This window comes from Lagenorhynchus albirostris, chromosome X (genome assembly GCF_949774975.1).
Source record: "Lagenorhynchus albirostris chromosome X, mLagAlb1.1, whole genome shotgun sequence".
Taxonomy (NCBI): domain Eukaryota; kingdom Metazoa; phylum Chordata; class Mammalia; order Artiodactyla; family Delphinidae; genus Lagenorhynchus; species Lagenorhynchus albirostris.
This window is the reverse complement of record NC_083116.1, coordinates 76887590-76902220: the sequence shown is the minus strand read 5'-3', so window position 1 is coordinate 76902220 and position 14631 is coordinate 76887590. Positions and strand designations below refer to the sequence as shown.

General features: G+C 39.1%; 1 protein-coding gene across 1 annotated transcript in view; it reads left to right on the top strand.

Annotated features, from left to right (window-relative positions):
• The window catches only part of HEPH (hephaestin), a 94910-nt gene extending 81999 nt beyond the window's left edge, over positions 1–12911 (top strand). Inside the window, exons 16-21 of the mRNA XM_060137419.1 lie at positions 1699–1805; positions 2901–3126; positions 5562–5701; positions 6556–6718; positions 9583–9627; positions 11977–12911. Of these exons, the coding sequence (XP_059993402.1) occupies positions 1699–1805; positions 2901–3126; positions 5562–5701; positions 6556–6718; positions 9583–9627; positions 11977–12209 (914 nt within the window). The 3' untranslated portion in view covers positions 12210–12911. The remainder of the gene's footprint in view (positions 1–1698; positions 1806–2900; positions 3127–5561; positions 5702–6555; positions 6719–9582; positions 9628–11976) is intronic.
• Positions 12912–14631: the final 1720 nt, after the last annotated feature.

The following is a 14631-nucleotide window of genomic DNA, read 5'->3' as shown; positions in this document are numbered from 1 at the left end:
CTTTAGCTACCCCTCAGGGGCACTGGTCTCATCCTGTTTCCACTTTTCTTCCCTCTTTCCTTCATCCTACCTGGTTGCTCGGGGATTTTTTTGTCCCCTTAGGTGTCCGAGGTCCTCCACTAGTGTTCAGTAGGTGCTCTCTGAGAATTGTTCCAATGTATTCTTGATGTATTTGTGAGGAGATGCAAACTCCACATCCTCCTATTCTGCCATCTTGACTCTGTCCCCAATGTTCAGTCGTTGATTTACAATATTATGTTAATTTTAGTTATACAGCATCATGATTCAATATTTTTGCAGATTACACTCCATTATAAGATATTTTAAGATAATTGCTATAATTCCCTGTACTATACAGTATATCCTCTTTGCATATCTATTTTATATAAAGTAGTTTGTTTCTGTTAATCCCATCAAACAAACAAACAAACAAACAAATAAATAGTCTGAAGTCAGGGAGTCTGATTCCTCCAGCTCCGTTTTTTTCCCTCAAGACTGCTTTGGCTATTCGGGGTCTTTTGTGTCTCAGTACAAATTTTAAGATTGTTTGTTCTAGTTCTGTAAAAAATGCCATTGGTAATTTGATAGGGATTGCATTGAACCTGTAGATTGCTTTGGGTAATAGAGTCATTTGCACAATATTGACTCTTCCAAAAAAAAACATGGTATATCTCTCCATCTGTTGTTATCATCTTAAATTTCTTTCATCAGTGTCTTATAGTTTTCTGCATACAATTCTTTTGTGTCCTGAGGTAGGTTTATTCCTAGGTATTTTATTCTTTTTGTTGCAATGGTAAATGGCAGTGTTTCCTTAATTTCTCTTTCAGATTTTTCATCATTAATGTATAGGAATGCAAGAGATTTCTGTGCATTAATTTTGTATCCTGCAACTTTCCCAAATTCATTGATTAGATCTAGTAGTTTTCTGGTAGCATTTTTAGGATTCTCTATGTATAGTATCATGTCATCTGCAAAGAGTGACAGTTTTACTTCTTCTTTTCCAACTTGTATTCCTTTTATTTCTTTTTATTCTCTGATTGCCATGGCTAGAACTTCCAAAACTATGATGAATAATAGTGGTGAGAGTGGACATCCTTGTCTTGTTCCTGATCTTAGAGGAAATGCTTTAGGTTTTCACCATTGAGTGTGATGCCTACTGTGGATTTGTCATATATAGCCTTTATTATGTTGAGGTACGTTCTCTCTATGCCCATTTTGGATTGGAGCTTAATGACAAGGAAAGTCTGGCTAAGTATTTGAGGCATCAATACACGCAGATTAATTGACATCAGAAAGATGGCTTAAATCTTCCATGGAGACAGTATGGAAAAAGAGGAGAAGAGGACTAGAGACAGAGCCTTGAAGAAACAGCTGCATTTAGGAGGCAGCAGCAGGATAGGGAGACCAAAACAGAGCCAAAGAAGGAAGGTCATTATAAGAAGGGAGAATAGTAGCAGAACTGCCTTACTAGAGTATTGGACCTGAATATTTAAAGATACGGACAGTAGAAGAGATGTTGAGGGTGTCCCAGGAGGGATAAGAATAAAGTCACAAAAATAAAATGAAGACTGATATGGAAATGATGGAGAAATATCTTAAAGGTCCTGGGACTCACCTGCCACAGCCTCTTAGGGATACCCGGGAACTGGGAGAAATTTCTGATCTGGTCTAACTGGAGACTCCTGTTACCACTTCTAGGTGAGGTTCTCACTTACCAGTGGAACATCCCAGAGAGATCTGGCCCTGGGCCCAATGATTCTACTTGTGTTTCCTGGATCTATTATTCTGCAGTGGATCCCATCAAGGTAAAGACAATATTGGCTTCCTGGAGTTGTCTCAGAATTGGGCAGGCTGCCTAGTAAAAAGAAGTTATTAAACAAATGTAGTAAGAAGCCCAGCACTAAAGTCCAGGGTTCAGGTGAAATTCCTCAAATGCTGGGCTTATTCTAGTAGTTAGGAGGAGGGATGAAAGGAATAGGTAGCATCACATGTTAGTTCTGAGGATTTTCTTCCTTATTTCTTCTTCTTGGATAATATAAGGCAGTATGTTATCATTCAAGAAGCCTAGAATTTGTTGTCAAGAGATTGGGTTTCTAGCCCAAATTTTGTTCTGTCTTGCTTTTGAAGTGACTTTAGGCAAGTCATTCTGCCTCTGTTTCCTGGAAAATGGGCTTATCTATGTAGCCACCTATCCACAGGCAGATGTCAGCTATCATTTATTGAGAGCCTACTACATTTTACCTGGTGCTTTGGATGATACAAATGTAAGATACAGTTCCCATTTTCAAAGAGTATGATCTAGTTGTGGGAGACAGATGAATATAAACATAACGTTGACATTAAATATATAAAATATAACTATATATATATATATACACAGAATAAAATTTAAATATAGCATAGTATTAGCAGCTCTATAAAACCATTTAATAGAAACTGCTGTGGGGGTCCATGAGAGAGTGATTACTTCTGCTTGGAGGAGAGGATGAATGAGGGGGAAACTGGAGAAGGCAACATAATGATAGGTAGACATACATTGAGCCTTGAAAGCTGAATAGCAGTATGATAAAAGATAGGGATATGGTGGTGGGGGGGCATTACGGGAAGAAGAAACAGCCTGAGAAAAGGCATTGTGTTGTGAAAATGATTGGTGAGTTTGGAGATCAACGAATAGTCCAGCAGAGGTAAATCATAAGTGAGATAGCATATCTTTCCTATGTCCCAAGATTGTTGTGAGGATGAATTCAGATAATATAGATGAGGTACTTATAAATACAAGACATTATGATGAAGTGCTGAGGGCACAATGGGCTTGGATGTTAGCCTGTCTCTCTGTAGAGCACTACCACCCAGAAACAACTCCATCTAGTTCACTCTCTCCCTCTTCCTCCTATCCTTAGGACATGTACAGTGGCCTGGTGGGACCCTTGGCTATCTGCCGAAAGGGCATCCTAGAGCCCAATGGAGGACGGCATGACATGGACCGAGAATTTGCCTTGTTATTCTTGATTTTTGATGAGAACCAGTCTTGGTATCTGGAAGAGAATGTGGAAACTTATGGGCCCCAGGATCCAGGCCATGTTAACCTACAGGATGAGACTTTCTTGGAGAGCAATAAAATGCATGGTCTGTAGAAAAGAACCTAACCCTCTTCCAAAGAAGTCCCTACTGGCTGCATGGGGGTATCTGATAGGCCCATCACAACCCAAGGGAGCATATTTTCTGAAAGGATAGGAAAGTGGAATGGGGACAAATTAGAAGAAATGTCTCCTACTACAGTATTATATATTTCATACATAAAATAGGTAATGTGGTCTACATTAGTTCAAGTGCCCAGAAAGCAGGAAGCTGACTCTGTAAAGTTGCTGTGGTGACACTAGCACATTTTAACATATTAGAGAAGGCAAGATGGACATTTATGACCCTCAATGTACCTGGTGCACTGGCTGATTAGGGCCTCTCTACTTAAAAATTCTGAGTTTAGTTTCTCAATATTATCTTATTTCCTTACCACTCTGGATCTGAGATCTGTTTTCTCAATATATTCTAATACAGTCAAATGAAGGACAGCTTATCTTTTAATCTATTTTTAAAACAAAGGTTCAATTTACAGATGGAAGGATTGGAGAGAGAGCTTCAGAGAGCAGCATACTGGGTTATATTACATACAAATAAGAGCTTCTTGATGCTCAAATGGATTTTGGAGGTAAATTGTGCACTCAAGCCTTCCTTTGTTCTAGAGATTTGTGTATCTTTAAAAAAAATAGAGAAAATCTCAAAGAAGAGGGAGAATTTAAGTGCAGCAGAATGTATGAAGTGATTTCTCACTATCTCTTCTAGTGTAGTATTTCTTTGATTTGAGGATAAGTTGCAGCTTTTATAGTGACTCTACTGGAACTCAAAAGTAGTATCTCATAGTCACACAGATTCTAGCTATTTCCCCTTGATGGAAATATGAGTGATTCACATTGAATCCAGTGATTCACAAACTTTACAAAATGAATTTTTTTAGCTCCTTTCAAATCAGAGAAATAAATTGCCCAAAACCAAAATGGAAAGAGGACACAGATCTTGCTAGTGCAGGGGTTTAGATAATGCTCATTTCCATCTTTTTGTTTATGTGTTTATTCATCCAAACTCTTCAGGTATCAATCTATCTACCTGTCAAATATTTGTTGAAAACTCTCTGAGTGCTGACACTAGAGAAAAAAAATAATGTTGGTGTCTGAGGGCAAACGAATAATACCCTTTCTCTCACTTCCAGATTCCTGAACCAATTGAGCAAGAGGCAGAGATGCTTAAGATCAAATGTGAACTTACTGAGAAAGCTAATTTGCAAACTGAATTTAGTTCTGCAACAAAATGGGCTTACTAATACTACCCCAACAATGGATAGATTTTTCATCCTGTCATTGACGTAGAGGGACAACAATACCCTCCTCCTTCACAGGGATAAAATCTTCCCCATGATGGAATAACAAATCCATCTGCACCACTTTCTATGGTCAGACTGAGTTAAGCGTATTTAGTCCCTTCTCTCAAATACAAAATTTGGCCAGAGTAAATAGGCTATAAATGTTCCTTCCATTATTTCCTCTCTTGGGATGTAGAGTATAAATCATCTTCCCTCTGTGAGAACATGAAAAGTGGGGGTGTGTATCCTGGGCATAGTCTTGACAGTGTGAATTAACATGGTGATGAGTGGTTTGTTGTTTTTAAAGCATAGGATGTGGCCTGGGAAGAGGCAGATGATGAGTCCCATGTGTTAATATCATTATAAATTCCAAGAATGTGACAGGTATTTTTTTAAACATTTATTGTAGGCTCAGGTGTCTGCTGGGTGTTCTGAAGAATACAAGGAATATAGTATATACATTTATGTCCTGCCTAATAGAAACCTACAACCTAGTTGGGGATATAAAATTCCACAAATTAAAAGATAGGTAAATGTATAAGGCAGTTTCTAGTGAGTTCCAAAGGGTGGTACAGACAGTACTGGAGGAGTTCAGTTGTGGAAAGGAATGCAGGCAATGAGAGGTGCTGAGAGGCGCTAGATCAGGGAAGTATTATTAGAAGAGGTGAAGGTATGACTGGGCTTTGAAAAGATGGATAAAAGTAGGGAAAATTTCTGGGAGGGAAGATCAGAAACATAAGCAAGAACACAGAGAACATGAATATGGGACCATATGGGGGGATGGTGAAAAAATCACCTTAATTGAAATAAATATGTTAGATAATGGTAGATGAGTTTGGGAAGGTAGTTTGGGGCTGTATTTTGAAGGACCTTGTTGGCTGAGCTAAGGAGGTATGGACTTGATATTTTTGGCAGGAGGGAGCTATTAAAGTATTTTAAGCAGCAGAATAACATGATCATATTAGTTATTTAGAAAGACCACTCTTGTAACACCAATGTGGAAGATAGACTGGAGAGGGACAAATGGAATAAAAATGAGAGAATTTAGGAGGGTATTGCTATCATCAGAGATGATAGGGATTAGCTCTAGGGTAGTGGCAGTGGTAAGTCAAAATGAGAGATATAAAATAGTTTTCTTCTCTTACAGCCATTAATGGAAAACTCTATGCCAACCTCAGGGGCCTTACCATGTACCAAGGAGAACGAGTGGCTTGGTACATGCTGGCCATGGGACAAGATATTGACCTACACACTGTCCATTTCCATGCAGAAAGCTTTCTCTATCGGGTGAGCTGGAAAAGAGGCTGAGTCCCTCAGAGTGCTTTGATATCCATTAAGAAAGAAGAGAATAAAAAGAAACATGATAATAATCAGTTAAAAGAAGAAAGGTCTTGTACATGGAGTATTGATCAGGGAATTCTAGTTTGGCTTTGTATCCCAAGGTCAGTCATTGCCCTCCAGGCCTTAGCTTTCCCCTATGATATAGAAGAAATGAATGGCTCATTTATGTGATAAGGAGATTGAAGGAATAAATGTAATTGGGTCTCAGTCAGGGACTTGAGGTCCAGTAAGCAGTCATCCTGAGTAAGAAATTTCAGAGTAGTGTCTCACAATCTCTGAAAGTCCTTAATCCATTCCTGAACTTCAATTCAGGACCTACATGGGACTACATGTGGGTTTTGAAGAAGAAATTTTGTCTTAGGAAAAGGGGTCAGAGTTGTAGGCATTAATGTGGACTTAAAGACTTAGAAGTCCTGATAAAGGTGGTGGCATAGAGGAGAAACTAAATTGAGTTTCATTTCTAAAGTAAATATGTGGATCCTTCCTAGGGGTCAAGGCTTAAGCCTGCTAAAATGTATGGATATACTAGTTTTTATCCCCCTGATGAAAGACTAAATGAACTTTACTTTGGGACACTTTAAGAAAAAGTAGGAGGAAAGAGAGTCTCCTCTGTTGAGTCAGTTTGTATGGGTGGGTTCACAGAAGAGATGGATAAGATGGAATCTTTAAGCTGTTCTCTGGTCTGTGAATCTTGAAATTCCATGTCTCTGGTGTGGATACCCAAGCCTTTTAATTCCTATAAGTTCTGAGACTATCTCTACCCTTCACTTTCTCTCTCTCACCCACAATCTCTCTTGCAGAGTGGAGAGAGTTACCGGGCAGACGTGGTGGATCTGTTCCCAGGGACCTTTGAGGTTGTGGAGATGGTGACCAGCAACCCTGGGACATGGCTGCTTCACTGTCATGTTACAGACCATGTCCATGCTGGCATGGAGACTGTCTTTATGGTTTTGTCCCAAAGAGGTAAAGCCTAATTAGGATATCTTCTGGCACTGTATCTAGCCTGTAAGAACCAGATAATCCAAGAAGTGACTTGCATCCATCTTCTGATCCCAAGAAGACAGAACAGACCCCTTCTAGTGTTCTCCCAACCAATATTTCTCATTCCCTGTTGCTCCCCTGCTCATGCCCCCTCCTAATTTCTTTGATACTTGTTGAGCTCACATGAATTGACTCAGCCTGGCTGGGCTGTATGCATTGATGCTTAGTGTAGATTTGCTTCCTTTGAATACATTTAATTTGTATGTAAATTTATTATTTTAGAGTTTATTAGAGGTATTAACTATTTCAAAGGAATCTTATTAATGAGTTCTTTTTTTATAAAAAGGAAAAATATAATTCCAACAGTCACCCCTTAATTAGTTTGTTTTGTGGGGATTGTCTAAGGCTGGAAAGAGATATTAGCCTTCAATTACAACTAATCCCAGACAGATGCTAACAAGGATGGAAAAAACTTTTTCCTTGTATTTGTTATATGGAGACGTAATAGCCAAGGTATTTTCTTTACCAATAAATCTTTGTTCACCACCAATAACATAGAAGAGTAGGCTGTGTTGAATTTTGTGTCCTTGGGTCATCAAAGCATTGAGTCTCATTTCTTAAGTCTCTTAACCTGAATCCAGTACTCATCATTATCCCCCTTGCAAGAGGCTCAATAGAAACTCTAGGGACCCACATGAATCCAGAGAGGTATTTTTTCTCCTGTTCTTTTTTTTTTTTTAAGTCATGCTGTTTTGAAAACTGGTTATATTGAGGTAGGTATTCTGGGATTCCCAGCCATTGACATTCTGTCAGCAGGAATAGAAAGTGGGAAAATGTCTTTAGACATTTAAACAGGGCTAGCAAGCCAGGGTAGAAAATACAACTCTGCTATTTACCCCCAGGGAGGAAGATGAATAATTGTACATTATGATTTCCTATATCTTTGGAAAACTTTGTTCTCTGGTAACACATACTGCTAGAATGTGTCTTCCAGTTACTACTGTGGTACTATTCCCTACCACCCAGACAGGCACACATAATTCTTTGTTGTATCCTGTCAGTCCTTAGAATCAAACTCTAGTGGTGAATTGATATATCATCAAGATGCTATAGATCCAAAGCAATAGATTTTCTCCATGTGTAGTAACGGGTCATGTCAAATATGGACCATCTAATAGATAAGAGACTGCATCAATACATATCATCAAGGAACTTCCATGAATAAGAATAACTTACCTCTCTCTATAATAATGAGCCAGTCCATAAATTTTACCTATTTACCTTTTGTTTGTTTGACAGACTATGGTCTAATTTGATATTGTTCCAATCACATATAAGCTAACAGGCCAACCAGAGGGAAGAGTTGAAGACAGATAGGGAATAAAAGACTAATTGTTGGAAAGGGCTTCCCAGGGAAGAAGCAGGGGATGAAAGTCAGAGCTACAAAAAAATATTAGAGTGGGGTAAGGTCATTTTTTTCTACTAAAAGAAGAAAGAAAACAGAAAAGACCAATGTGTAGGTTTGGGTGAGAGGCTTGACAAAAAGGTAGATATTTCTGTCTGATGGTCTGTGTTTCATCTGTGATGGAGGAGACAGAGTCATCTACTAAGAATGAAAGATAGATGGTAGTGTAAGGGGCTTTAGAAGAGTGGGCAAAGTGGTTATGAAATAACCACTCTGGGTGGTGGGGGAAAAGTTACTCTGAGTGATGGGAAATAAATTAATTATTGCCAAGCAGCACTGAGGACTTAGTTGAAGTTGGACCCAAAGAATACTGATCTTTACAATTGTGTGATGTTTCTCCACCAGCATTCATCATAATACCAGAAAAAAATACAATGAAAGTATAGTTACTGGGGTTTCAGCAAATGATTATAATATTCCTGGTAAGTTAGTAGTTGAAGTGATAGACAATGGAGTCCAGCCTGGCCAGGAATGGAAGAAAAAAACAGGATGAAACTGGTGAGGTGAGAAAAATGGAAGTGTCCAGGAGCTAGAGGTCTTCATGAGAGGAGAAAATAACAGGTGAAATAGAATAAATAGCATTAGAACATGGAGAGAATAGGAGGCTGTTGTTAGATTTTAGACTTATGAGATGGAGCAAGTCTGCATAATTAGCCCAATGTAACCATAAGAGTGGTTGATAGAGTTGGAGTATATTTGAAATTTGTTAGAGTTAAGAGGTCTAAAAACTGTGAGGCTTAAGTGTTGGATAGGTCGACACTTATGATGGGAATTGAAGACAAGAAAGACTGAGCCACATACCAGAGACTTCCATGAATGAAAACTGCTAGGTAACAGTGACAAGAAGTGGTTGTGATTTTTTAGCCAAGTAATATAAGCCTCAAAAGAGATGGATCTTTGCAAAAAGGGGAGGAATAATAAATAATCTCAAAACAGTATTGAGAAGATATAAAGGAAGTATAGTTCTCAGAAAAGAGCTCAGCCTCATTAAAGCAAGAAGAGGAAGAAGTATTCTAAAAAGGTTGAATATGTAGGGATGCAGGTTTGACAAAGAACAGGGGCTTCCTGAAGGAAGGCTGGGAAAAGGTGGCAAAAAGAGCAATAATGAGGATAAAGTGTCAATAAACATGTAAATTTTGGCAGAGGGGTGACTTACCTTTTGGACTCCTAAGACTATGCTCTTGCTTATATTTTGTGTCACTGCTCAAAATCAAATCCACATACCAATACTGACTTTGATCACAAGACAGTTAATTCCAGTCACCTCCATTTTGCTTACTATATCACAGAGAGTCCTCCAACCATTGCTAACCTCCTACAACAAGCCTGTGGATAAGTAGGAAGAATAATAGGACTAACTTCTTTTCTCTTTTTCCTCCAGAACACTTAAGCACTACCACCATCATCTCTGAAGAGACTGGAAAAGGTAGGGAGAAGGATACACAGATTGGGTAGTTATATATGTTGTGCATTTGGGGAAAAGTTCAGTGCCTCTAGAAGATGAGTTTCATATGGCTGAAATGTGGACCTCAATACTAGCAGAAAACATCCTGAGATTTATTTAAGATTTCAGAAGCCAGGAATCTAAGGTTAAGCTTCCAGTTAAGCTTCCCTCAGCAGGTTTATTCTCTCTGACCCCCATGCCCAACCTCCTGAGTTGAGGAAAATTGCCTCATCCTCAGTGAAGGCTGCTATCTTATCCTCTTACTAATGTATGAGGGGAAATAAAATTCAAGGTCTTGCTGAGTTGTGAATGAAGGTGCTATAGTACAGATATGAATTCCCCACAAGGACAGTGTGAAACTAGGACAAATGCCATTCAGTCTGCACCGGGTAATTAATCTTTCATCTATAGAATACTAAATAGTTGACACTTTAGAACCATCCATTTCTGTACTTCCAGAAAATAGAGCTTCTTGTTCTATCCAGGCTGGGTTCAAATAATGCTTTCACTCTCTACCTCATTTGTACCTGAACTGAGAAAGATTCATAAAGTTGTGAGAGGCTAGAATAGATGTTAGAGATTTTCAGTTTAGTCTGGAGGTTTTTCAGCTCTGTTTGGAAAGGTCCTAATGATCTAAGTATCTTATAAACAGTCAACCAGGGGACTAGGGTATGTCCTGGAGGATTAGGGAGAGGTAAGGTGAAGCAGAGAGAGCAGAGTGACATACATATATGTATATGTATTTGTATATATATATACATATATATATATATACACACATATATTTTTATATATACATATTTTGTGCATACATTTGTATATGCATTTTTACATATCAGTGTGTGCATACATACATACATCCTCATAAGCTCTTGTTTGTTAAAAACGTTAAACAGTGAGGAAAACCCCTCAAAACTGGTGGTCTACTAAAGCCCAATATTTTCTGAGAGATGGAAAGTGATTTTTCCAAGGTCACGAGGGAAGTAAGTGGTAGAATGTAAACTCAAAACCAGAATGTTTCCCAGCTTCCATTTGAACTCATTATATTTCATCTTCTCTCAGTTCTGTAAGAATATTGATTCATCCAGTTATACATTCATCAAACACATACTAACTGCCAGAGACACCAAAAAAGTAAGACATAGTCACTATTTTCCAAGAGATTCATGTCTAAAAGTGGAATGAGACACAGAGACAATAATTGCAGTGCTGGATACTATGTTATTTTTTTAAAGTGGGGAAACAATAATAACAACGGATCAATTATTGTGCATTTGATGTCTTCCAGGAGCTATGTTAAATATTTTATAAATATCAACTCACTCAAGCCTCACAATAAACCACTGAATTAAGTATGGTTATTATCCCCATTTTATAAAAGAGGAGACTGAAATCCAGAAGTGAGGGTGGATTAGGTCACTTGGCCCAAGGAAGTAAATTGTGGGAGTACAAACTGTACAGGTACTTTGGGCACACAAAAGAAAGACCATTGTTAGTTATACAGCTGAATTGAAGAAAGCTTTGCTGAGACATATAATGTTTAAGCTAGGGATAGAATGGTGAGGAAGAAGAAAGGGTGTTCAGGCAATGGGAGCAGCATGAGAAAGTCTTGGAAGCCTGAAGAGGCTCACCCATTCTGTAGAACAAAGAATGAGTTGCTATCCCTGAAGATAGTAAATAAGAGTAGGCTAAGTTAGAACCTGATCGTGAGAGTTGCAATGTCTGACTTGAGTCTGAGCTTTATTCCATAGGCTGATTGGAGATCATCAAAAGTTTGTATGCCAGGAACTAAGAAAATTAGATATTTCACCTAGAAAGATCAATGTGACATCAGTGTTATAATGATGCAAAGATGTGAGAGACCAGACAGCACAGAGACAGGCTCTTGTCATGGTCTAATGGTCAAAGTGAGTATTGATAAGCTAGATAATTGAGTCAAACTGCTTCTCAGGAGTTTCTCCTTACTGCTCCCAGTTCTACCCTCTGGAACCACGCAAACCAAATTCAATTCTTTTTTTTTTCTACATCACAGGTTTTTATATATTTAAAGAAATATGTCAAGGCCCTTCTCACTCTGAGTGTTAGCTCTTTCCATGGGGGGACTGGTGCCTCAATGCTTCCTAATAATTTTCTCAGCTATGACATTTTGTTACGCTGTTTCTCTGTAACCTCCGTATCTGTCATCATTGGCTGATCTTTTGAGGGCTAAGGATAGTTCCTCTGTCCTATTTGGATGACCTTATTTCTCCTCTCCCAGAGTTGACTATAAAATAAGACATTTTAGAATATTCTCCATCACAGGGTTCCCACTTGCCTCTTGTTCCATTTCAGTAGCAATTCCCAGAGACATTGGAGAAAGCAATGTGAGGATGCTGGGCATGCAGATCCCTGTAAAAGATATCGAGATACTGACTTCTGTCTTGATTGCCATGGGTGTCACTCTCCTGCTCATTGCTCTGGCTCTTGGTGGTGTGGTGTGGTACCAGCATCGGCAGAGAAAGCTACGGCGCAACAGGAGGTCCATCCTGGATGACAGCTTCAAGCTTCTGTCTCTCAAGCAATAACAGCTGGATCCTGGAACTGCACATCTGGGACACACTCCCAGCAGGTCATGGACTAGCAGCTGACCTCATTGTCATTGTCAAAGGGGAATGGGTTTTAGAGAGGCAGAGGAGGGAATCAAACTCAAAAGAGTATTTCTTCACTAATTTATTTACATGGAAATGATATGCTTTCTTTTTCTTTAGTTTCTTTACTCCACTTGGGTACCTGGGGCTGAGTCCCCTAGTATCTAATATCACAAATTTCAACAGCTATATTATATCACCCACTGACACTTGGAAGGTCTGGAACTTTCTAAAAACTGACTCCTCTCACAAAGTAGATACCAAGAGTAAGGTTCACTGATTAGGTTTCTACTGCTTTCCAGAACTTAGGCAAGTTCAGTTTGAACTGAGGCTAAGTGAGCTGTGATGATAATCCAAATCTAAACTAGGACTAAGAACATAGTCTTGATGGGGAATGGGTGGGGTGGGATTTTAAGATCCAACTTGTGTTTTGATTCTTCTTGGCAGTGGACTGTTTTGGTTAAGTGGGTAGATGGAATATTGTTGTCATGAGCAACTACAACCTTTGGAGGCAAAAGCTCCTCAGGAAGGCAGTACTCCAAGTTCTTGGTGCATTTGCACTGAAGGGAATGTTGAGTGTCCTCTCCATGTTTTAGTCAGAAAATCCTACACATTAAAGTGCTTGTTAGAACACCATAAGAGTGAACTTGGTGAATCTGATTGTCTCTGTGGCCTCTGAGAAGTTGTGACTGTTATTGAAAAAGAGAGCACTCAGCGAGACTGGTGGGGGTGACTAGTGTTGGTCATAGAATGGGTCTGCCTATCCTTTGTGGACCCTGCAGGTTTGTGTTTTGGAAGTGAAGAAGCTGCCCAAGAGGAAGCCTCAGAATCAGAGTGGTAGGTACCATCTTTTGACCCATAAGTGCCAAAAGTATTCTGAATGCAAAGAAAAGTTGCCAGAGGGAAATAAAGGGCTGAAACTAAGCTCAAACCTTTACACTGGGCAAGGAGAGGTGGGCACAGATCTAATGGGCTCTTTTGGTAGTTGGGGGTATGAGAGGTCTACTTGCAATTTTGGGGGCCTCTTTATAGGGTAGGGTCCTTCCTCTGGTAATTTAAAGCAATATTCCTTTGTCACTTACAAGTTCAAGCCTCTCTAAAACCTTGGTCAGAGAGCACAGACAAGACACAGATTAGGGATGGGATAAGATGGCCCATTCTTACTATAGTATCCATAATACCATTTTACATGGCAAGTGGAAAATGGAAGAGGCATCAGGGACAGTTAAAATAATAACTGAAATGCATAGTGCTTTACACTTTACAAAGCATCTAATACCTGATTGCATTTTACTTCCCTTAGTTCTATCAGGGTGATACTTTGTTTTACCTTTTAGTAAACAAATTATTATAGAGAGTAAGTGATTTTACCCCAGGTCATTCAGCTAAAAATTGAGTAGGGATTCAAGCCTTCCTCTATTCGACTCCAAATACCTGCTTCATCCTTCTATATCATGGAAACTCCACTAATCTCCATCATTTGTTACCCATATTGAATCCAACTTTCCTTTTCCTGTCTTTCCAGCAAAACTGTCTGCCTAGTTAGCAACACTTTGCAGATTAACTGTAGAAACCCACAAAGCTGGTGTTCAGGTGCTAAATAATGTTGAAAGTTGGAGGGTAAAACACAGGCCAGAGCCCATCATTCATCTTGGTTTACTGTGGTCAATGGCTCTGTGGAGAGCTTTACTGGAAGTCTCAGAAACATAACAGGGTGTGGAGTAGGGAGAAGATTTGGATTTTTAGTGATAAAATCAAATGAGAGTATTTAAACCATTGCATAATCAATGCACTTAACAGCAGAACTCTGTTGGTGTATTGTTAATGTGAAGGTTATTGAAAACTCAGTGCACTCTGGGGACTCTACTCAATTATTGTAATCTGTATGCAAATGGAAGGTGGTCTCAGTCACGAATCTGAGACAAGGAGAAGTAGGTGGGATGGGGATACGTTTTTTCTGAATGTGTAACTCTGCTCCTGATTGGGGAATGTAAGCTCAAGCCCATGTATTACAGAAAAGTATGCATTTTTGTAGTGGGTGTTCTCCCTGTGGGGATGTAGGAGATGTTTTTGACAATTAAGTGGCACTTCCATCCATTCAATTGCTCAAGTCAGAAATCGCAAAGTAAGCCTTGTTTGCTTTTCCTCCAAAATATCTTTAATTTATTCATCTGTTTCTATCTTCATTGCTACCACCCCAGACTAAAGCACAACCATCTGTTACCAGGATTTGTGTGGTAGCCTCCTGCTTATAACCTTACATTCACTCCAGCCTCCGACAATTGATTCTCCATGCAGAAAAGTGATGTTTGAAAAACATAAATTGGACTTCCAGTTTAGATGAGATGCCATAGGTTCA